This window comes from Amphiprion ocellaris, chromosome 15 (assembly GCF_022539595.1).
Source record: "Amphiprion ocellaris isolate individual 3 ecotype Okinawa chromosome 15, ASM2253959v1, whole genome shotgun sequence".
NCBI lineage: Eukaryota > Metazoa > Chordata > Actinopteri > Pomacentridae > Amphiprion > Amphiprion ocellaris.
The window spans coordinates 5,142,344-5,162,819 of record NC_072780.1 but is presented as its reverse complement, the minus strand read 5'-3'; the positions used below and the strand labels follow the sequence as shown (position 1 = coordinate 5,162,819).

Genomic DNA, 20,476 nt, shown 5'->3' with positions numbered 1-20,476 from the left:
CATGGACAATCCCTCTCACCCACTGCATGACACTGTGGGGTCTTTAAGCAGCTCCTTCAGCAGCAGACTGAGACATCCACCCTGCAAGAAAGAGCGCTATCGCAGGTCCTTCATTCCATCTGCTATAAGACTTTACAACATCAGCATCACTGGCTGATGTTAACATAAACTGGACTATATCATTACCACCCCAAACCATAAAATTTGCACAGACATTCTTGCACTGCACATCTTTGCACTTTTAAACTTTATTTTTATTTTTTCTGTTAAAAATTTTGCCACCCTTGTATATATTGTAAATAAAACTGCTGTAACAATGTAAATTTCCCCTGGAGTGGGGAGAAATAAAGAACTTTATCTTATCTTATCTTATCAGCTCTGTGCACTCTACTCACACATTCTGTCCGCTAATAGTAAGACAGTTTATTAACAGACTGTGCCAGTATAGTACATAAAGGTCTTCACTAATGGAAAACCAAATCCAGAAGTCAAGTGTTAATGGCTAAAGCTTAAGGAAGAATCCCAGTTGTTGGTTATGAATACAAATGAGTTTAAACAGATGTGAGAGTTTTAAGGGTTCAGATTGGGTTCCTGTGGGGATTTGAGGTCATCCTTGTGTGGAATCCTCTAAACCGTAAGCAGTTTGTCTGATTATGTTTGTATATCACATTTTACTTACTGTAGGCTCCTACATTTCCCCAAAGGTGCAATATAAAGTCCTGCACCTCTAGGGAACAGCATCACTTTGGCTAAAAGTAGAGCGAACTCAAAATTGTCATCTATGTAATATGACACCATTGTAATGCCGTCCATCCATCCATCCATCCATCCATCCATCCATCCAAATCATCCATTTACATCCATCCATCCATGACTTAATCCTCTTTAGGGTCTCCTCTTTAAAAAAAACTGCTTAATGAATAGAATCAACATATACAAGACTTTACACCTGTATACACATTTGTGCGTATTAAATATGTATTTTTCCAACAATTTGCTCACAACTTGCTGCTCTGTAATACTCGTTTTGAGCCATGCTGCTTTTATTTTTTATTTTATTGATCAGGAGGTGTATTTCATTTTCCTCTCGCTCTGTCTTATCTCCATTCTACACACCTGCAGTCCAGCTGAAAACCCTCTGAACTTTTATCATGTGATTGTTGCTGACAGACGAGTCGCTCATTTCCTCTCAGTCGCTGAGGAGCAACCTATGATCAAACAATAGTGGAACAGCTGCAGTGGGTTTGTGATGCAAAGAGTGAATCTACTTGTTCCCTACCAGACAGCTGGCCACCACCTCACACCAACAAGCCACAGCAGGATGTAAACACAACTTGACGCCATGCCTCTCTGCAGCAGCACTGCCACCCTGTGACAATGAGACATAACTGCTTACATCAAGTCCTGGATTTAACATGTTCAAAGAAACAAAAAAACCTGACAATGACGCTTGCAAACCTCGGTATCAGCTCAGGAGTTGGTGGTGTTCGTTATCCCAGATGGAGCAGTACATCGTTGTTATTCACTGGTGACTTACATTCACATGTCAAAACAGAAATCAGAACACACTTCAGAAGTTTCCACAGTAGTTTATTACTGCACAAAACCTCATATGCAGCCGTTTGATTTATTTTTATGTGACCATTTCTTTGTTTCCATGTCTTGTAAATGACCCATTGAGAAGTTTCATGTTCTTTTTAGTGAGGTTAAATCTGAGCTAAAACTCCATTCTAATTCAGACATTAGCAGTAAAATGTTTGATCATTTTCTTTTTAAGTGAAGTAGTTGTATATTTAAAACCAGCCTTGCTAGGAATTTGAATAGGGGCCTGTCTTCTCTTTTTGACCTGTGTTAGTTGGAAGTCAATGATCATTTGAATCAGTGGAGCAGCAGGGAAGTCCATGCAGATGATTCCAAAGCGCAGGTTCTGGCCCGTCTTGGCCTTCAGGTAGTTGTACAGCTGTGGCATGATGCACTGAGCGACGGCTCTGGGATGTGCAAACACACCAGCTCCACTGCTGAAGGTGAGAAAAATCTGCGCTTTGTTTCCTGTAGGTGCAGCCTCCAAGTGATTATAGACACTCTGCCATTTACTTTCCACATGCATGAGCGTCGGTACCTACAAGAAACAGCAAAGGCTTTGTTATCACAAGGTGTCCTACAGACTACATTAGAGGGCAATAACAAACCGATATCCACTGTTAAAAAATAGCTTTTACCTGTATTTTTTAAATAACAATTCATTATTTTACAGATTTTCCCCGTTTTGTAAATTTAGACTTAGACAGACTTTATTAATCCCCAGAGGGAAATTCTGTTGTTACAGCAGCTGGGTATTCAACAACAAGGGGGTAAACAACAAGACAACACAGAATATTAGGGTCAGGTATAAAGTGAAGGTAACATAAAATAAAATGAAATAAAATAAGAATATAGAAAATATAATATAGACAGAAAAAAACTAAATATACAAGAACAGATACAATAATATACAAGAGTGATACAAATTTACTGATAACAGCTATAAAAATCACAAAAAATCTTCGGTATTTTACTTGTTGACCATAAAAAACAGGCCAAACCTGTAAATAAACACACATTATAAGTGTGTTCTGTAAAGTTACACCATTTTGCTGTATGTAAATCAGCTAAAAGTGCAATTATTTTACAAATATGTGCTTTTATTTTCACAGTTGTTTACAGTTTTTGAATGTTATAATGTTCAACCCCTTTTTAACGTTGGTCTTGGCACCCTTGATGCCAGATTTTCACTTGGTTTACAGAGTAGGACAACCTATTGAAAATAATACATCATCAGTTAGAGTAAAAACACATTCACTATTCTTGGCTATAATATTGTGATGAGAATATAAAATTCTACACAGGTTATATTACACATATGATACTAAGAGGCAGGCTTGACTTAAACTGAAATTAATGTATTATATGTTTGGTGGTTGGTTGTTATGTACTTGGACATTTAAGGAGAACAGAACGATTGAACCGACAACGGCTGTCTTTACAGATGTGACTGTAATACTGTTTGCCTGTTGGTGTGCTTGTGTTTGACTTTCCGTACCTTCCAGTCGTCAGCTATGTCCATTGAACCATAGCGCATCCCCAGGTCTGGCCCAGAAAACTCTTGCATGATGATAAGTTTGCCTCGGGCCTCCCCCATGGTCGGCACAAGTCGACTGTGCCACAGCAGGTCCCAGTGAGCGTAGCGGTGGATGTAGTCGACCACGGCACCGTAGATGTCACCCGTCTCGCTGAACTCCTCCCTCAAACGCATCAGCACCGTCTCACTCGGGTACTCTTGAAGGAAATCGACCACACCCTCCAGGACATGCCCAAAGTGTGCCCGCTGGTAGGACACCCCGTGGTGGATGGTGAGGTTCCCCCTGACGTGACGCACACGGATGTCTAGGAAGCGAACCCCGGCACGGAGCTGGGAGGCCAGGCTCCAGGTCTGGCACTCGGCATACACGCCTCCAAACACGGCCATGGTGTTGTGGGTCCCAGGCATGGTGACCTCAGACAGCGGCTGGTCATCAGGGATGCTGGCCATCCAGGATGGGTTGAGGAACTCTGGGTTTGGCGTGTCGTCATAATCAGGTCTCTGAACTGCACCATAGGTCAAACCTACAACTCTTAAAACCAGACAGATTTAAGATGTGGTTTAAAAACATACCAGGTTTTCATATATGTTTTTTCTTTTCTCAGAGAGAGTACAGCACTTTGAGAATGTAACAGTTGTCAGTGGTGACAGAAATACATTCATTTTTCTAGGTTTATCCAAATAAAGAAGAAACAGTCTGTGAAAAATCCTTGCACAAGAATAAAAATAATAAACTACCACTGCTAATAATATGAAAAAAAATGTAATTATAGATTCCAGACCTGATTTGTGTGATGGCTCTGAGAGCTCAATTGCACTGTGATGTATGAAAACATGAGCAAATAGAAACTAGGAAAACATTTTCACTAACATGATCACACATGCACTGCACTTAGAAAAAAATGCAAAGCGAGACAATACAAACAAATACAGGAATGCATTGTAAGTACAGAGAACTTTAGTTTTTGTTTAACTTTTGTACATCTGCACTGTCTTGTGCCGAGATGTTTGTAGAAATATCTGGATATTTACATTTATTACCTTTAAAATGTATTTTACAGATAGTTATTAAAACTTATGGCGGTTGACTCTGATTAATGTTATTCTCTGGTTCATACCGTGTACTCATTGATCTCAACTCTGTGTACAGTACATTAATGCACTGGCACTCAGTGTGCTAAATTAAGTGTTGTCAATATGTGGCATGTTTTCAACACACTCACCCCAGCAGGACCGTCAGCTCTGCTAACAATTTGTACATTTTTACTGGACCTTCTCTGATCCTCATGTCTGACTTCCCAGCCCTGAAAACAGAGGATTTAGAGACAAGAAGAACAAAAATAAAGTGTAAACACAATATATTAAAAGAGTCAATATTTATTTTAATGTACTGAAAAGGAATTGGCCAATGAGATGATACATTATATAAGCAGTGTAACAAAAGACAAGAGATCTATCAATTAACTGCCAATAAGTGGTGAGATTAGTCTGTCAAATATCTGTTGTGACTTGTTGATAACTTTGATTACTTAAATGAGGCAAAATCATTTTTTCCCATCACATTCAACTGATTTTTTTGAAAAAAAATTTTTACTGTAAAAACAGGCATTGCTAATACAAATTAGACTTTTCTATTTATTAAGTCTATTGTGCTGCCGTCATAGTTCTCCTGTACTCTGGATGCTGAATTAAAGCTACTATCTAAAATGTGCGTTTATTACAAAGAAAGTGTATACAAAATTTTAAAATCAGTATTTATTCAGTGTTGGTTGATAAATACTTAAAAACGAGAGGAATCAGAAACTAAATAAAGTCTCAGCACAAGTACAGTTCGCCTGCACGCTGCTAAAAAGGAAAAGCACACTCCCTTCATGAAAGTATGTCAGCAAATATAAAAACTAAAGTGAAAACTATTTGATTTGGGTCTGGCCTGAGGTTGACCTCAGCTCACCCCTACGGGCCAATTCAATGGCTGGCTTAAACCCTTCTAATCCCAAAACCGAACCAATCCGTCCACTGCTGCTGTGTCAAACCTGCTGATGTGCCGCTCTGTTCGCTCCACTTCATACCTGAAACCAGAGGGTGCTGGTCCTCAGTCCTGTCCGGGTGCCGGGGGGACGACCGACAGAAAGAGAGGAGTGGAGGTGTCAGAGACAAAATGACACCGGTCAGTGTGTCCACCTGGGATGTTATTGTGGGAAATACTATAGAGCAGCAGCTGGGCTCTACGCCGCAGGGAGGGGGGGTATGATGAGGGTGGGGGTGAGCGGGGTATTTGCCTCCGATCACGTCCATCAGTTACTGAAATTCAGCAAAAAAATCCAAAATAGACCAAAAATCCTGTATGAAAGGTTCTTTTCAAGTCTACATTCATGATATCCTCTTTAATACCTATTTAAAAACAAATTTTAGACAGTGATTAGAAGGTAAAAGTCAAGTAAGATCTGCAGAATGACTTTATCGTCACTCACATAAGCAATCGCAACATTAATTTCTGGCACACATCAACTACAGCTGAGTGTTTTCACACAGAAATTCTTATCGTTCCAAAAAAGTTAACTTTACAGTGCCTATCAAAAGCATTCACTCCCCCCAAAAACAACTCCTCACAGTGCATTAAATGTTTGACAATCCATTATGATACAGATGCGAAACTTCTAAGTTGTAAGACATCACTTTTGAATCCTTGAATGGTTTCTATATTTGTATTACTTTGTTGTATCAAACTATGAAATCATGGTATATTAACCTTCTGCAGAACCTTAGAGCAGAAAATATGAAGGATTTATTAGATCAAACTAAGTTCATTTTTGGGTGTTGTATGGACAAACTGAAGGATGATATAAAACAAATCTCACTTGTTTAAGTAGCAGCTGTCATGTTTTAAATTATTCTATTCAATTATTGGTAGAACTGAAGTTACAGGCACACTGTCAAAATTTTAATTCACACACAAACATACCACAGAATATTTCTCAGTGCAGCTTCCTCCTTTCAGAGGATGCAGGGTGAGGCAGTGTCGAGTCCTGAGCTGGAAGCGTTCAGGGACAGTGTGCATGTGCGTATAACACTTGGAAAAATCTGCAGATGTTTTCCCGCTTTGTCTCCTATCACTACACAGCGAGTCAAATATTACACAACAGCCTTGTCCTTGACCTGTTGGATAATATTTGGTTAGCTGGTAATACAGATTGTATACCCAGAGCGTGTAAAATAGAAATTCCTGCAGTGTTTAGTAAATATTCAGGCCAGGTGAAACCCATGTAGTGATACTGCTTTTCTGGAGCTTCACTAATGAACACAGACACCATTGAAAACCATTCACTCTATTCATAAATATAACAAACTAATGGAAGAATCTGCTTCTCCAACAAACACTGCGTGGTGTAAGTGAAGGCATTAACTGTACAATAAGTTGAATTAAAACATTTTAGTTATTGTTTGAACATAATTATTGTTGTGAAAATACATTATTACATAAAATAAGTCAGTAGGCAGATCATTCACAAAAGGTAAAAGCAAACAAGATCCAAAACTACAAGGGACATTACAATAGTAGCTGTTAGAGAGGGTCCAAACGACCCAGTAGTATCTCAAATGACTGAGACATGGTTATTGTAATCTGGCTCTAAGAAGCTAAGCTAAGAAGAGCCATTTACAGCTATTGCAGTTTGCAGGTTTAATTGTTATGAAAAGTGGTAGAAGAAGAAATCAGATTCAAAAACTCAAATACAAAAGTTCTCAATAGCAAGTCAAATGTATTTAAGACATCTGTTACTCTATAAAGAAATTATCCTTGTAAGTTACCACATTTCGGGGTATCACTAAGGAAGAATTCATGTGGAAATAGCATATTACTGATGTATTTTGATGGAGATACAGCTAGTTTTCAGTACTCTTCTGCAATGTAATCTTTAAAAGTGCATACTGTTTTATATGCTGGTGTAAAATCTCTGTGGAAATTCTTGTTTTTTTATTCTGAAGATAATAATTCTGTGCTAACAGAAGGTGTTCAAATTGAATATCAGAGACTCCTAAGTTGATGAAGACATCACAGTATTAGCATTAACAACCAAGACTGATTTCATAGCAACATATTGGAAAGAATGTCCAATTTTGGGTTTCCCATGTACTTAAGAAAGAGAGAGTAAGATGATTTTTTTTCTCCAGCTCATCTTTGCAATTGTAAGTGAAGTGAGGCCCTTAAAATAGTTTTGTGTATAAAACATACTGTATTGTGTGATTAGATAGATACATTTTTTGTCTACCCCAAACGGTGACAGAAATTGTCCTTCAACAAGGCTTCAACAGTAAAATGCAACACATATCAAAACACACTTAAGACACAAGCTCACAACATACAGACGTCTAAAAGAAATGTTAAAAAGAAACAGCAACAGAATGTACCTTGCCTTGTCTTTCTACAGCCATAGCCAACAGAGCTGTTACCAAGGCTGAGAGGAGAAATTAACCATGATGGTGGAAGACATTCGGATGTAGTTCCAGGAAGAAGTGGACCAACAGGAAGAAAGTCCTGCAGTTTGATGGAAAATAAAATAAATGTCAGTGCTGTCAGCTGTTAAATAATAAACGTCATCCAATCATGCAGCAAATCATACATAAAAACCATGTTTTCATTCAATTGTGCTCTTAAAATACACTCTAAATGAGCGTTTCATCATTATTTTAGTGTTATATGGTTGGATTTTGGGCATTTCAGCATTTTTCTGCCAAAAAAATTGCAACTAAATCAAGCATTGGATATTTTTCATGGTACCAGAATCATGAAAAAAAGAATCTTGCTCAATTAAAGAGCTTCTTGTTATAATTCAGTCTTCTATTAAGAGCAGAGGTCTGAAGTGACAAAGTGGGAAGGATTTTGTCTTTGTATAACACAGCACACATAACACAAACAGAAACACTCTCTCCAGAAAAACCTGTTCTTTATTCCTAAGAAATGCATCCCATCAAAGGTAATCTCTTTGACTGTGATTTTTTTGGTATACCTTAAACACTTCCTTCCTCCCCACCTGTACAAACAGGCATCTGAATAACGCTGTATTTGTTTCCCAGGGCATGTTATTGTTTTTTACCTATGTCTTACTGCCTTCCTTCAACGTTTTATTGTCGTTTTCAAATGCTTTATATATTTTTACGCTCTACAAAGCAAACTGTACCTCCAGTTTTGCAAGGCGGTATAGAAAGAAAGTTTGTTATTATCACTATTCATCGTGAATTTTGTGTCATTATTCACTTAATTCGTCCTGGACTGTTGCCACTATTAACAGCAAACATCCTGACTGTCACAGCAAGAGAATCACAGATATTACTAATAGCATTAAGGTTTCTGTTATATTCATTAGTCTCAAAAAGATATGACCGTTTCACTGTGAACCAGCAAACACAAACTCTGAACCTTAGGAACTGAAGCAGCAGTCATCATGAATTTTAATATTTATGTGGAAAAGCCTTCTGATGTCCTCTGTATTCTGATTTAACAAACGGTTGGTAGCTTCTTCCATACAGAAATTCTGTTTTTCAAGAAATCTAAAGAGAATTTTACTGCTGAAATTTTCCAGACAAAGTAATCTCCTTGGTGAGAATAAGACTAGAAAGGGCTAAATAATTATGTCTGTTATGATTTGAGTGAACTGACACTTTGTGCTTATGTTTTGTAGCTGTATCTTAAAGAACACTTCATTTAAATGATAGCACATTACTGACTTGGCTTGGTTTACAAATAGTAGTTGAAAATAAAAGTACATTCTTTCCAGCACTATCACCGATACCGAACACAGACGTGTGACTTGCTCCCTTGTTATAAAGTGTATTATTGTTGCTGTTGTATCTGGACAGACACCCAAACTGGTTAGGAAGGTGTGCAAACCTAACATTAAAGAAAAGATGCCCACTGTTGGTATTGCAGCCTGTGGTTGGAGCATCAGCTGCAGTGATACTGAAAGAACTCCCCTCATCCAATCAGAATGGAGCATGCATGAGTCACTTCCTCATGTTTACTCCCTTATATGGGAGGAAGGGGCTGTCCTTATTTGACTAGGGTGGAAAATGGTGGAAAGGAGAGTCAGACGGCTACAGTAGACAGAGGGATACCAACAGTTTTATCTCTGGTGAGTAAACATCGGTTTCATCTGTGCTCTGTAATCTGTGATCTACAGGATGATTTAAGTCTGTGTGGAGGGCTGGTCAGCTGGGATGACAAAATTATAGCAGCATGAGCAGCTGATTCATGTTTGAGTAGCTGGGAATCAGGAAATGAGAGAAACGAGCATGAAAACAAACAGCAGCACATCCTGAGTTCATGTTAAAGATGGCAGATAAAATAGCCTGCAGAGGTTATTTTAGCTGATAAACTGCTATGATACACTACAGGTCACGACTTGTAATCATTTCTTTGTTTCCAGTCTTTCTTGTGTTACTACAAACCAGGACACACCTACTGTTGTCCCAGAGTCATTTTTCCAGAAGGACAACATTATGAAGGATGATTAATGCTACAAGTATGAGAAAGATGCGCTACAATGGCATTTAAGTCTGTGGTCTCACAAATTAGGAGCTGACTGCTGCATATGTAATCTGTGATACTGCACTTCAGTGCTTTATTATAATTAATATATACTAATATTACTTCATAAAACAAAATATTAGAGACAACAATAAAGATTTAAGTCATTTTTCTAGTTTCTTTGAGCATAATCACAACAATACAGTTTGTTTCATTTTAAATTAATCCCGTCTTTAAAGCAATCAGTTGGTAAATTAGCAGCTGATTGACAAAAAAATTGAAAGGCGACTTTTTGGATGGTGGTATTTGCTGGTCTTTGTGTTCTGTCATATTAAATGAAATGTTTATAGACTACTGGTCAAACAAAACGAACAATTTTACAATGTCAACATGAGCTTTTCTTAAAATATACTCTAAACACGCTATGGTGCTGTCAAGCTAATTGAATAAGACTGAAAGTACAGAGTCTGTGCCTTCATTCCAGCATGTTGCTAGTAACATTACAGTAAGACGACACCTGTTGGTATCACCTTACACAATGTGGAGCAGCAGCTGGTAACATGTGGTGTGTAGCTCAGCACTTCGTCTTGAGTTTGATTTTCAGGGTAATGCTAGATGAGGCAACATCTTAGACTATCTGTGACCAACTTCTGAGTTAAAGCTCTCATTTACTGTATTCAAACGCTGAAAGTACTGAGTTGAATATGAATTCAGTTTTACAGCATATTAAAGTGCTTTTCTTCATCTCTCCAGCCTACAGACTCACTTTGTGTAGACCTTTAGTAGAAAAGTAGCAGCGATGGCTGATGCGGCACAGATCAAGAAAACTGCAGCCAAAGTGTTGTGCTGCGTGGAGAAAGTGTCGTCTTTCGCTTCCTCCATCGACCCCATCTTTGGCATTGTCTCCTCCCTGGTTGGGGTGGCACGCAAGGGCCTGGTGGACGAGGAGGGCCACGCTCTGGACAAAGACTTCCAGGCAATCCACATTCAACTGGAGGGCATCTCCCAAAAGAACCAACACTGCCTCAGGAAGATCCGCATTGATGAGGTGAATGAAACTTACGGCAAGTACGAGGAGTACATCAAGCACCAGTACAATGCCTTTAACACCATGGTGGCGCAGATGAAGAAGGATCCAGACAACACCCAGCTCCACATGGAGACCTTTGAGAAGATTTATGAGAGAGATAAGTCTACCGTGAGCCTGGATGTGTACTACCGTGGTGTGATGGGGACACACACAGTGTTTGGGAGACCTCTGCTGAAGGTGTACCTGGACCACTGCGACGGCGACCGTGAAATCATGGAGCGGCGCTGTTCACACATCACCCACCTCTTCCACATGGGCCTCATCGCCCTCATGGCCTACACAGCTGTTACAGAGGATGACGAAGACGAAGTGCGTGACAAGTGGGCCGGGAGGGTGGAGGACATCCAGACGAAGATGCAAGAGGTGCTCAGTCAGTGCAAAGACAAATCGTCCTGAACGTGGACAGAGAGAGAACGTCCTCTGGATTCGCTGGAAACAACACAGAAAACTATCTATAAATCTCAAAAGACAAATTATGTTATGATATAAAAATATGTATAAAACCAAAGCCATGTTTTGATTTATGCAGTTGAGCTGTGTCTGATGTTCATATGGCAGCATTTTAGTTACTGTTTTGACAGTGTACATTATTTTCAAAGAGACCACTATAACTTTCAGCTGCTTTGTGTCACATGCCAATAAATGCTGAAGTTTTGTACAATCTCTGCAGTAAAATATAGAAATTATCACTTTGTCAAGTTCATTTAATTTTTACTAAAACCAACAATTTCTACATATGAAGTCATACAGACTTTGAGATATTTGATCTTCTAAGATAGAAGTTGACAGCAAATGTTATACATCAATGAAGTAAAACAAAAAGAATGTATTAGTAAGCTGAATAAAACATTCCTGTGGTGCATACATGTTAATATAATAACCCTTAGTTCAAAAATCTACTTTGAGTTTTTGAGGCCCTGCTTTAGTAACCAGCTTCCCTGTATTTAAAGGAAGAATGGAAAGAACCAACAATGAATCCATAAAAGTTATATAATTAATAACACTTGATTATGCCCAAAAGGCACACATCTCTTCAAATTGAATTCATACTTAAAATCGATACAATCTGGTCTATTGAACAGTTAGTCAAAAATATACTGAACAAAAATATAAATGCAGGATATAGTATTTCATTAAATTCTATCCACCCTTTAAGGATATAAATATTTGTTGATCAAACTCACAGCATCTCAGCAATGGAATGGATGCTATGAAACAACCCAGAATGTGTCATGATGTAAATTATAATGGGTCAAGTGTTTGGTCATCAACCAACAATCACTCTTCATTAACGAGCCACAAATCTACAACACAGAGTGAATGAGGTTGACGATGCTGCTCATGGAATGTTGTCCCACTCTTCCTGAGGGGTTTGGCAGCATTTTGGGGGACCATGAAATGATTTATTAGACAATAAATAGTGGCGTTGTGGACACTCCAGTGTCTGGCTGTGGCTCTACCTGGCCTTCCAGCAATCAGAATGCAAACAGCCCATTCTCGTTTATTCTTGTGATCCGTCACGTCATCTGAATAAAGCTACATTTTAAGGCAGCCTTTTCTATTGACTGGTCAAAGAAGTGTCTGTGTATTGGTCACATGGTGTAGATGAACTCAATGATTGAGAATTTGTCACAGCTCAATTTTTTAGGGGCACAACTGGTAGAATTTAACCCTTTTCTAACCATAAAAAATAATATTTTTTATGCTTTTCTCTAAGCCAGAAAACAAGCCCATTTGGAGGCTGTATTTATATTGTTGTTCAGTGTAACTGTCACATTGATAATGTCAACAATGATTCATTCAAGCACTAAAGCTGATACAGAATACAGTATTTAAGTGTGAAATGCAATACTTCCAACAGCGACACATTTTAGAAAGTATGCTTATTTGCTTCGTGACAAAGAATTGCACTGAAAGATTGATCAACTCTATTATTTGTCCATTAATGATAAGTAAAGCTACAGCCAGCTGCTAGTTAGCTTAGCATAGCAAGTGAAACTAGGGAAAACAGCTAGCCTGGCTCTATCCAAGTCCGTTTACCAGCACATTTAAAACTCAACAGTTAACACATTATATATTCCTTGTTTAATTTGCATAAAAACAAAAGGGCAAAGATGACAAACTGTCATTATCCAGAAAGTTTTGTGCTTCTTTCTTGGCTTTGAGCAGCGCTAGACTCCCTAGGTCTCCTTCGGTTGCCTGGCAATTGCGTTGAGCTAACTAGCTATTAGCTGTAGCTTTGTGTTTAACTCTTTTAAAAATATACACTATTCTCGTGAGAATAAATCTAAACAGTCTAATAAAGGGAATTATTTACTACTATCCATGTAAATGTCCCAATAATTGTTGTTAGAGATGGGGTTTTTAAAATATTCCCAAAAGAATCTCATTTTGAGCAATGTTGCAAAGTAGCTGCTAATTTTGTGGTAAAACTTGCTAAATTCCAATTTAGCAAGCAAAGTGGTTGCTAATTTCGTGTTTAAACGTGCTGAATTCTAATTCAGCACGTAGTTAAAGCTTTATAAATGAGCTGCTTGAACCTGTGAGTGAGTGGGACGATACTTCATCCCGCCGCATCGAGTCCTCTCCGCCACCAGAGTCCTCTGTTGTCCAACCGGAGCTGCTGTAATGAAACGTGATTCCTCTGTTTGTCTTTGCAGCCCTGCCCCGAGTTAAAGGCCTACGACTACTTTAACACAAATATCTGCTGTGGGAGCTAACCCGGAGCATCCTCCTGACTTCGGATCGTCATTTTAACCCAGTACAGACTATCGAAAGGCCGAGAGAAGCTGTGTTTGGTGTGTTTGAGTCGCAGCCACGTCGATTTCGGTAAGTTTCAGCTGCCCAAAGAGCGGAAAAGCGCCGCTGATGAGTGTAGCATCCGAGCTACTGCTGCTGATTCAGGGAAAAAAAAAGTTTACCATGTTTGTTGTGGACGACAAAATAAATGAACAAGGGACGGTTCCGTAAGCACAATGTGGTGTGTAAAATATGGCATATATGAGAGTTCGTTTAGTTACTGTTATAAGACAGCGGAGTCTGGTTTCCGGGGCGTGACCTTCCTTTGAACTCAACAAGTTGATTTCTGAACTGTGTTATTAATATCTATCACTGTGTGCTGTTTTAATCCTATTTTACTTAATGTGCATACAACAAAACAGTGGATAAAGCCGAAGTTTGTCCCATATAGCAGAAAAGCGCTGCAAAATGCGTAATTATGATGCGTTCACAAGAATCAGTAATGTCTCATTACCAGGTGCGACTATAACATTTTACAACACTAAATATCACAATCGCTTGCTTTTGCTTAGAGCATTTTATTTGAGACAATTATGATGCATTTAATTTGTTGCTTTGCTGGTTCTTAACAGTTGCATGAAAGTTAAATGACTAAAAACTATTTTCGTGTGCATCAGATCCACGTCTTCTGTCAGACAACAGGAACACTGAGTTCTAGTTTAGATGAGCCAAAATGTTGCCTAAAGGTTTGAAAGATATTACAAGTATTTTGTCAGTAGATAAAGCTTCTGTTTTAGCATTTAAAAAAAAAATTGTCTCAAGGTATATTAGCTGGGTCAAAATATAATTGAGGGACTTTTGAAGTCCAGGGGATATATCTTGCATACGTTTTTACTCAAAGTAAAAAAAATACGTTTTTTATGTTCATTATGATCATGTCTTTACAAATTCCATAACTGTTTATTATTGAAACAATCACTTATTAATAAAAAATGACTGAATATCCCTACAATGTCAACTAAATAACTGTCTGAATTTAATAACAATCACCTTCTAATTAGCTAAATACTAATAAAATGAGCTTATTCAAAAATAGTTTTGATTGTGTTCTTTTTGTTAAGTTGAGATAATCATGACATATTTCTTTTTTGATGATACATCAAATTTTATATGGAAAACAACAAATTGTATCTGTCTGAGAAATCACTTTCAAATAAGTTACCCATTACAAAAACACCTCTCAAGGAAGTGTGTTAATTATAAATCTCATGTCATTTCCTCCTGAACAAAAGACTCCAAGGCTTTTTTAGTGATTTAATATAAAGTAGTGTGTGTCGAGTGTGGATTTATGGCATGTCAACAGGTTTTGCTACAATATCTTTATAAATAACTTTCAATTTCAATTTTACTCAATTGTATATAAAATATTTAGAAGAATCTTTCTGTAAAAATGTCATGTGGTGTTTGGTTCTAGGTGGCCATGTTGATTTTAGGCCTGAAAACAGCAAAAATGTCAACTATGATACCTGTCAACTATGTTACAAAAAGTCCCACAATTATATATTGACCCAGCTACAAGTCAGTCTTTGAACATGAAGTCACTTTTACCATCAGTAGTGTTAATGTTTGCTTCTGTTTCAGGCATGCCTCTCCACAGCATCTGGCCCCTGTGCAGGATACTTTCTCAGGTCTGAGAAAAAAGCGACGCGATGGGTAACGAGGACAGCCTTGAAGATGTGTTTGTTGCTGTCATTCGTCCAAAGAGTCAAGTCAGCCTGAGCTCAAAGGAATACAGAGCCAAAGCCTATGAGGTAAGCCAAGAAACAATAAAAAACAAAGGAATAAGGAATTACAAATACTAAAACCTGAAGAAATATAAACACCCTAAACATACAAATGTAAGTGCAAAAACTGCACAGGTGTTAGCATTAACAGATTTGACTGATTCTTGAGTATCCACTACGGTCAACTGCCAGCTGAGATTCACTGAATTGCAGTTTTATGGTTTCATGATCGTTTTTAATAGACAACATCACATCACACCTATCCTGGCTTCCCTTCACTGACTCCCTGTTGGTTTTAGAATTAATTTTAAGATTTTACTGATCACTTTTAAAGCTCGCTAGGGTCTCGCCATATTCAATGATCTGTTGACTCTGTATGAACCTGCTGGCAGCCTTCGATCCTCAGGTGGATCCTTCTTGTCGTTCCAAAGTCGAGGCTTAAATCTGAAGGTGACGGAGCGTTCTCCATCAGGACCTCGACTTTGGAACGACCTGCCTGAGGAGATAAGACTTGTAGAGTCAGTAACTTCTTTTAAATCATTTCTTAAAACCCACTTTTACAGACTTGCTTTTATGTGAGGTTTACTTTTAGCTTCATTTAGTCACAGTGTTTTATTCTGTATTGTTTCCTGTTTATTTTAGATGTTCTCTCGTTTTATTTTACTTTTAACTGCCTGGTTCTTTGGTGTGATGTCGTCTCTCTAATTCTCTGACTTTTTTGATTTTTAATTTGTAATTTTAAATCTCAAGCTTGTATTTTAAACTGCCTAGTTCCTTTGTTGGTATGATTGCTAATGTTGCTAATTATTCATTTAATTTATTATCATATTTACTATTTATTTTAATTGACTGCTCTGACTTGTCTCCTATATCTTGCTTGATTGTCTGTTGCATGTTTTAACTGTTAAAGCACTTTGTGACTGCTGTTCTTAAGGATGCTATATAAAGAAAGTTATTATTTATTAAAATGAGAAGCTACTTCTAACCAGATCAACCAGCTACCTTACACACTGTCTGTTTCCATGTTTCTTTGGGTGCCTGTAAAGATCCTGCTGAAAGAAGTGCCTTTGGAGGGGAAGGAAAAGAAAAGAAAGAAAGTCCTTCTGTCAACAAAGATCAAAACAGGAGGAGACAAATCCAAATCCATATTGGATTATGTTGACGAAACGATCAGACCGATCTCCAATAACCAAGGCTTCATAGGTGAGGCTTTTGTGCACAAGTTGCACGTGACTGAGTTGTGAGCTGCTTTGTTTGAATCGTTGTTAGAGGCTCAGCAGCCACTGATCTAAACACAGTTTTGGTTTGTAGGAAAGCGTGTGGTGCATATGAAGAAATTTACTATTGAAGGAGACAATGAAGAAAAAGAAGCTTCACTTTTTGTTGTGCCAGTCAGTGTTAAAGGTGAGCAAAAAAATCGTTTCTGTAAATGACTCCACAGATTTTGCAAGTTTAAGCTGCACATACTATAAATTAACGAGTTTCTCTGAACAGACAACAGCAAGCCCGTCCACAGTCCTGGGTGCCCCAACTTCTACTGCTTCCAGGACATCATGAGAGTCTGCAGTGAGACCAGCACTCACTTCTGCTCCATCACCTCCAAAATGCTCCTGGCCTTAGACAAGTGAGGTCTCATCTGCAATCAACACAAGCTTCTCTTTCCCAACAGTGGGATGACGTTTTGGGTAAAATGGGCTTCATCTTTGCCTCTTTTACCTCCACAGATGGTTAGCAGAGCAGCACACTGTGCCTCACGCCATCCCCGCTCTGTTCAGGCCGGCACCTGTGGAGCGGGTGAAGACCAACGTCAGCAACCCGGCCTACAGCAGTGAAGGAAAGCTGAGTGACGAGGGGCTGCATATGGGCTACACCGCTCTGGAGATCAAGAGCAAAATGATGTCTCTGGAGAAGGCTGACATGTGCATCCTGAATCCACTCTACGGCTCTGATCTGCAGTACACCAACCGGGTAGAGACCTCATCTTAAGATCTTCTATGTGAAGAAGTATTTGTGTAAAAACCTCTTAAGCTGGATTTTTTTTTTTTTGCACGAGAAGAGACTTGAAAGACTAGAAGATAGATAGACATATATAACAGATGCAAAAATTAATATTTATCACTGTAGAAACTTCTGATTTCTGACTCTGGTGTTATTCTCAGTAATACAGTCTTTCAGCCATGTTTCCATGTAAAACATGAAGTTGCTTTCCCGGTAGAGTCTTTGGCTCCTGATGAGTGGCTCAAGCTCCTCCCTTATTACCCATAGAGCGAATATTTCCCATGATAGCAGATGAAGAGGTGGTCTATAAGCCTTTATCTAAACTCTCTGTCCCTTCCTCCTGTTCCTTTTTACTCCAGCTCATCTCCCTTTACATTTCTTCCGTTGAAATTCCTCCCGTAGAAATTCCTCCAGAATGTCTCATCCCGACAGTTTTGTTGAGAGCTCAGTGAGATCAGAGGCCACTGTTGGGAGTAAACAATAGTTCAGTAGTTGGCTCCATTGCTCTGCAGGTAGAACTCCATGGAGCAACGGTAGCAATGATCTTTTCCACTCCATTTCATCTTCTCACTCCTCCAAGATAACCCAAAAAAGTAGAATGAACAACACTTAAATTGCCGACAACTGTTTAAAAAAAAAAAAAAAAAAAATGTTTGGCATCATGAAAAAAACATGCTAAAATTGGAAAAAAAAAAAGGACTAAAAAGCTGCCATAACGGGCTGCATCATCACTGGCACCCTCTGGTTTCAATATCATTTTATTCAAAATCACCTTCCTTCTGTTTTATTTGCAGGTTGACAAAGTTATCATCAACCCATACTTTGGGCTTGGAGCACCAGACTACTCCAAGATCCAGATCCCCAAGAGAGAGAAATGGCAACATGGTCCCAACTGTGTGGCAGAAGACAAGTGAGGGCTCATTCTTACATGAACCACACTCTGATTACTGTCCATTTCTTTTACCCTTTGTGCCTTGTTTCTTCCCATAGTCTCCCCCTTTACACCTCATAAAACAGCATTATAAGTTCTCAACACAAACTCCTGTCTCCATAGAGAGCACCAGTGGGTGGATGACTTCCCTCTCCATCGCAGTGCCTGTGAAGGAGACACTGAGCTGCTCTCCAAGCTCCTGGACAATGGTTTCTCAGTGAAGCAGCTGGACAGCGATCACTGGGCTCCCATCCACTACGCCTGCTGGTGAGTCTGACGCTTCCATCACAGCCTGAGAAACTCTCAAGTATCCAGAAGTTCTTATTTTCTTGGACTTTGGTTTATCTTGTTTGCGATGGTTAAGTATGGCACGTGTGGTTTCATCCAGGCACGGTAAAGTGGAGGCGACGAAGCTGTTGCTGGAGAAAGGTAACTGTAATCCAAACCTGCTGAACGGCCAGCTCAGTTCCCCTCTGCACTTTGCAGCCAGAGGAGGCCATGCAGAGATCGTGCAGCTGCTGCTGCAGCATCCAGAAATCGACCGGGTACAAAATATCACTTTCTCACCACTCAGGTCTTTTCCTGTTTTCTGCAGGTACATTGTGACAATTAAGCCGACATTAATTAAAATTTTAACACAATAAATTGTTGCTGAAGCTGCACTAGCCACACTAGGTAATAATGCATTTCTTTATTAATTCATAAAACAATCTAATTTGCCTGATGAACATAAACCAAACCACATTAGATTTTTTTTTATTTGTAAAGAGTGTCTTGAAAAGTGCTATGTAAGTATTATGTATTGTCATTATTATATTTATTGTAGAAATATAGAAAAACTGGCAAACATAGCAACATGGTTCCCTATTAATTGTTTTTTTGTTTAATTTAGTTCTGTTATTCATTAAAGTACATTGCAATGGGAATTATTTTATGTTTGCTAAAGTGAACATGCCTGTAATGCTTGTGTTGTTGGAATTTTGTTGATATCTGATATGCCAATATTTTCTTATTTTAATCCAATATATCCATATATTTTTCCTATCTGTGTGAATTACATTCTTATTATGCTTTCTCTTATTCTGAAGTCCCACTGGCAGATGCAGACACAAAATTCAGTGCTTTTCAAATGTACCGATTCACTGGAGAATATAAAAAAAAATAGTACATGAACTTCGATGTAAAACATTACATATTTTTTCTAAGTAACATTTTCAAACAGAAACTGAAAAGTTTTAGCCTGACAGTCATTTACATTTTTGATTTAAAGCTTTTTTCGTCTGATATCGATAATGATACAGGACAGATATCATTGTGCATCCCTAAATATTATTGTAAATTTGGCTTATCTAGTGTCGGTTTTATACTGATAATTTAGACAGTAAAACTTCATACCATGATTCACATTTTTAAAAAAAAGCCGTAATGCTCTTAAAGTAGTAGATAATAATCAGTATTATTCTCTTTCAACGACAGCACATAGAAGACCAGCAGAAGAGATCACCACTGCAAGTGTGTGAGGAGAACAAACAGAATGAGTGGGAGGAGACGGTGAAACTTCTGCAGCAAGCCAACAGCAAACCAGTGAGTCACATAGTTACTGTGTTTGTTGTCACTGACTGTAATAGAAACCAAATTGTGGTTGAAGTGATCTGACTTAGCGAACAGACTGACTTCACAGCGACATGCATCATCACGGGCCACACCAAGGAGGGTAATCATGCTCCCACTGATCACAGCTTTTTAAGCGTGCCATTGTTTTTATATGCTGACGGCCTTTTCAGGAGGCTGTTTACTACCAAGGCAAAGCTTGACTCTATATTTCAACATACTTAAGTGTACATACATGTCTATGCATGCATTTTTTTTGGTGATTCAGGAGGAGATTAAGCTGTTGTTGTGTCCCAGCTGTGCATGTCTATTTCTAAAGAATATAATCTTGTCGTGAATGTAATATTCTCATTACATTTATTCAGTAAGGCTGGTTTTTAAACCTAATCGATATTGCTGTTAGTTAAGGCTGCTGGTCACTAGATGGTGCTGTTTCCTCAAGTATAGTCAGAGGTTAATAGTAAGAGACAGTCTTTTCTCTGTTCTAGTGTATAATATGTGTAGCGACTTAAACCAACAAGAGTCGCTGAGAGACTGAGACTGTTTGTCCGATGCGCTAAACAAAAGAATTCACTGAGATTTACAACAAATAAATTTAACCTTTTGTTAAAGAAAAAAGATAATCAACTCATGATAACATGAACAAAGTCATAATCAAAGTTATCAAAGCAATCGCAGAAAA

General features: G+C 38.5%; 3 protein-coding genes across 5 annotated transcripts in view; 2 read left to right on the top strand and 1 right to left on the bottom strand.

The window, feature by feature from the left end:
- Positions 1 to 1,573: 1,573 nt before the first annotated feature.
- si:dkey-266f7.9 (uncharacterized protein LOC100006223 homolog) lies at positions 1,574 to 5,342 on the bottom strand. 2 transcript variants are annotated; one of them, XM_023265047.3, is made up of 4 exons: positions 5,188 to 5,342; positions 4,342 to 4,422; positions 3,080 to 3,650; positions 1,574 to 2,119 (listed from the first exon to the last, which is right to left on the bottom strand). In XM_023265047.3, exons 2-4 carry the CDS (start codon positions 4,404 to 4,406, stop codon positions 1,736 to 1,738), a joined length of 1,020 nt encoding a protein of 339 aa, XP_023120815.2. In that variant the 5' UTR covers positions 4,407 to 4,422; positions 5,188 to 5,342; the 3' UTR covers positions 1,574 to 1,735. The 2 variants fall into 2 exon arrangements, with proteins under 2 accessions (XP_023120815.2, XP_035801749.2); XM_035945856.2 differs by having other exon boundaries at positions 5,152 to 5,195.
- Positions 5,343 to 9,162: 3,820 nt separating this feature from the next.
- Positions 9,163 to 11,417, top strand: rpz2 (rapunzel 2). Its single transcript, XM_023265048.3, has 2 exons — positions 9,163 to 9,246; positions 10,395 to 11,417. The coding sequence occupies exon 2, from the start codon at positions 10,441 to 10,443 to the stop codon at positions 11,125 to 11,127; it is 687 nt and encodes a 228-aa protein (XP_023120816.1). The 5' UTR covers positions 9,163 to 9,246; positions 10,395 to 10,440; the 3' UTR covers positions 11,128 to 11,417.
- A 1,909-nt stretch (positions 11,418 to 13,326) lies between these two features.
- krit1 (KRIT1 ankyrin repeat containing) overlaps positions 13,327 to 20,476 on the top strand; it is a 28,515-nt gene continuing 21,365 nt past the window's right edge. For both annotated transcript variants that reach the window (XM_055017863.1, XM_023265044.3), the window contains exons 1-10: positions 13,327 to 13,560; positions 15,112 to 15,281; positions 16,301 to 16,457; positions 16,566 to 16,658; positions 16,749 to 16,878; positions 16,979 to 17,222; positions 18,047 to 18,162; positions 18,307 to 18,450; positions 18,572 to 18,728; positions 19,660 to 19,767. In XM_055017863.1, coding sequence (XP_054873838.1) covers positions 15,180 to 15,281; positions 16,301 to 16,457; positions 16,566 to 16,658; positions 16,749 to 16,878; positions 16,979 to 17,222; positions 18,047 to 18,162; positions 18,307 to 18,450; positions 18,572 to 18,728; positions 19,660 to 19,767 — 1,251 coding nt within the window. In that variant the 5' untranslated portion in view covers positions 13,327 to 13,560; positions 15,112 to 15,179. The remainder of the gene's footprint in view (positions 13,561 to 15,111; positions 15,282 to 16,300; positions 16,458 to 16,565; positions 16,659 to 16,748; positions 16,879 to 16,978; positions 17,223 to 18,046; positions 18,163 to 18,306; positions 18,451 to 18,571; positions 18,729 to 19,659; positions 19,768 to 20,476) is intronic.

Bases quoted from the DNA above. Each gene is read 5' to 3' on its own strand.
- si:dkey-266f7.9 (XM_023265047.3), bottom strand. From the start codon at position 4,406: ATGAGGATCAGAGAAGGTCCAGTAAAAATGTACAAATTGTTAGCAGAG. The intron at 3,651-4,341 runs GTGAGTGTGTTG...TCTGGTTTTAAG, and splicing joins GAGCTGACGGTCCTGCTGGG to AGTTGTAGGTTTGACCTATG. The intron at 2,120-3,079 runs GTACGGAAAGTC...TGTTTCTTGTAG, and splicing joins ACATAGCTGACGACTGGAAG to GTACCGACGCTCATGCATGT.
- rpz2 (XM_023265048.3), top strand. From the start codon at position 10,441: ATGGCTGATGCGGCACAGATCAAGAAAACTGCAGCCAAAGTGTTGTGC.